This window comes from Austrofundulus limnaeus, unplaced genomic scaffold, assembly GCF_001266775.1.
Source record: "Austrofundulus limnaeus strain Quisiro unplaced genomic scaffold, Austrofundulus_limnaeus-1.0 Scaffold5, whole genome shotgun sequence".
Lineage (NCBI taxonomy): Eukaryota > Metazoa > Chordata > Actinopteri > Cyprinodontiformes > Rivulidae > Austrofundulus > Austrofundulus limnaeus.
In genome coordinates, this window is record NW_013952407.1 from 3,602,350 (window position 1) to 3,605,458 (window position 3,109).

The window sequence follows — 3,109 nt, forward strand, 5'->3', positions numbered from 1 at the left end:
TGTGTGTGTGTGTGTGTGTGTGTGTGTGTGTGTGTGTGTTTACAGTATATACTGCATTTATGACAGGGTGCTGTTTTGAACTTTGTAACACAGACTGGAGGCTAACTTAAGGATATAAAACAACGTTGTTAGAAATGATCTATACTTAGCACAAAAAWTTTTTAAAAATGGTGTTTGGTAGATTATTTCTTTGTTGTAACAAAGCTTCTTATCTATAAATACTGTTGAAAAGTCTGTTAATTTCCTTTTTAAATGTCACATTTTAAGGGACATGAATTTGTGAGATGAGCAGCAGAGCTGAGTACTGTATGTGGGTTGCGCACATGAAAATTTTGCCAAATCTTCTGCCAAACAGCTTATTTTGCTCTTGCTATTTACATTTTGTTTTAGCTTCTGGTACCCCCAGGTGCTGCCAGTCAGGCACCAATCATAAGGTATTACCAAGAAGCATTACAACAAAGAAATAATCTACCAAACACAAATTTCCTTTTTGCTTACTTTTTGTGCAAAGTAAATATATATTACAGGGGAAATAGAGGGATGTTTCTACTCTTTCATACAGGCATCAAACAATCAAACTATCATCTTAGCCTCAGCTGGGCATTAAGAGTCTGAATACAAGTCGTGTCTGGTCTGTGGTCTGTTTTTTCCCATGGGATGACAAAAGAAGGCAGGAAGTCTCCAAGGGGCCTGGCTGCACTTTGACCAATGCGGTCTGACTACTGATATTAGAAAACAAATCTGCACTACACAGAAGGACAACGTGAACGACATAAATAAATACCAATAAACAAGCAGATAAATTCCAGCTCAAGCAACAATGGCTGAAGAAGTAAGCAGGTTTCTGTGAGATACACTGAGATGCACTCAGGTGCCCAAATTTGTTGACGGTTACTCCAGTGTCACATCCATTCTGGTGCAGCATTAATGAGAAGGAGTCGGGGCTATTAGTCACTCCTGTCCTCAAGTCAATGAAGCAAGCAGTTGTGCAGAATGACTGATGGTCAGTCACCGATCATCCTGAGTGTGTGTCTGCAAAGTTTCATGCTTAAAGACGGATGTGTTCCAAAAGTTTAAAAAGCAACAATCTGCACTTTAAGTGAAGGAACCACACCGGACTATAATTGTAAAGGGTTGGAGCAGAAGAACTGACATAATCTCGAGGCAAACAATGGAGTACTCACCGCTGTAGAAGCGAATCAAACAGCTGAGGTCTGAGTTGGCAGCTTCATGTTGCACTCGCACCGCGTCTGAATAACCCATAGATGTCAGGTAGTCGTACACCATCTGAAGCGGACGTTCGGTGGGGTCCAGCCTCCTGCAGGACCAAAGACATGCAGAGGAATTAGGTTTGTGTTACAAACACAGGCTACCAGCTAGTTGTAATGAAAGAAACAAGGATTTGTTAAGAATTACTTCATCTTTGAATGACAAATGTACAAGTTTAAATATATTCAGAGACCTGTTTTTACAGAGTGAAAGTATAGTCACATTTTTTTCCCTAAATTTTTACGACTAATTCAAAATAAACAACCTAAAGGGGTGGAAAACACTTTTCAAACACTAACATTTACACTGATAAAGCATCTCCAAATCATATGATTTTGGGGTTTTATAAACAGATGAATAATAAAGACCYTTCTGTATTTCAGGACACGAACATGAATCGTTTTCAGACATATTGATTGTTCATGCTTGAAATGCATTTTGACCCTATAATAAGGGCGATGACCAGACATCTTGATTTTAAAAATCACTTTTTCGCCAAATAAAAATCATTAAATTTGATCCAGCTCTTCAGGTGAACGCGGCATCGTGTTTGTTGCCCTGTATGTTTTGAAAGGGGATTTGTGTTGTTTGAACAGCTGAGGTCTTTAAACTTTGAAGCTTTAAGCAGGGGAGCACGATGTCTGACCCTGCTGAACACTCGCACTTAACAAAGACATGCCTCATTGATTCCTCCAGCAGCCACAGAGGTGGGTTTTTACTGACCCTTCAATGAAATGCAGAAATTACTTATGCAAACACATTCTTCTTATTGTCACAGTTTTTAAACATTCGTGAAGGTCACTCCATCTTATCAGTAGTGAGATCACAAAGTGAAAACCCTGCTTTTCTGCTGCTGGCTGCAAGAGGCTGAGCTTCACAGGTCACCTGAGTTTACATTTATACATGAAGGGTGAAATGGTTTAGAGGGCCCTTGATAGCAAGCTGCAAATTCCTTCTGAGAGAAACTATTAAAAATGGCCAGGAGGCTCCTTTTGGACATAGCCAAAGAATGACAAGCTGGGTGGAAACTCAGGGCATACCCAGAACATGTTGGAGGAATTACAAGTCCCATCTGGTCCGAAAAAGCACGTACTGGATCCCTAAGAGCCTGATGCCGGGAAAAAAACTCCCTCGCTGATTTTGCTCACCCTGTTGGAAGCAACCGGGACAAGGATACGTGGTTCCAAATGAGTGAATAAAAGCAAGAGATGATTGTTTGCGTCAACACCATTATCTTATTAAATCGATTTAAAAAAACGTGGGTCATCCAGTTGAAAATATCAAGAGTTAAAACAGTCTTCAGTGCTTACAACTCCATTCTTAATTTACAGCTCAGCTTTGTTCAGATTCAATCATTTAAAGGGGCAATATCATGTAAAATCAACTTTTTTGAGTTTTATATCATGTTATAATGTTATACTCTCATAGAAACATGCCCAAAGCCTTACTTTGACTCATTCATGCATGTTTGAGAAATCCTGCAGCGTTTTTAGGMAGCCATGCTGAGGAGCAAAACGACATGGGGACATGAAACGCCATTTGGGACCAGAAACGCCTCTGGGATGTATCTTTAAGCCGAACTTCCTCATCACGGAGCACACCTCCCCACCCCCCACACCCCGCCCATGACTCCTGCAGGCTCTCGGGTGAAAGTGAAAGTGAAACCTAACTGTCTGCAGAGCTTTCAACATTAGTTGTCACTCAGTGAAGCTCTTTTCAGATTCAAAATACCTTTGAGGAAATGTATTTTCAGATGCCAAGTAAACTGCATCATTGCCCCCGCACCGAAATGGGCGGGACAGAAGCAGAAGGTGGTTCTGAAAGAGACAGAGGCCAATTT

General features: G+C 40.7%; 1 protein-coding gene across 2 annotated transcripts in view; it reads right to left on the reverse strand.

Moving 5' to 3' along the window:
- phlpp2 (PH domain and leucine rich repeat protein phosphatase 2) overlaps positions 1-3,109 on the reverse strand; it is a 39,887-nt gene that overhangs the window by 26,779 nt on the left and 9,999 nt on the right. For both annotated transcript variants that reach the window (XM_014027443.1, XM_014027435.1), the window contains one exon: positions 1,185-1,318. In XM_014027443.1, coding sequence (XP_013882897.1) covers positions 1,185-1,318 — 134 coding nt within the window. The remainder of the gene's footprint in view (positions 1-1,184; positions 1,319-3,109) is intronic.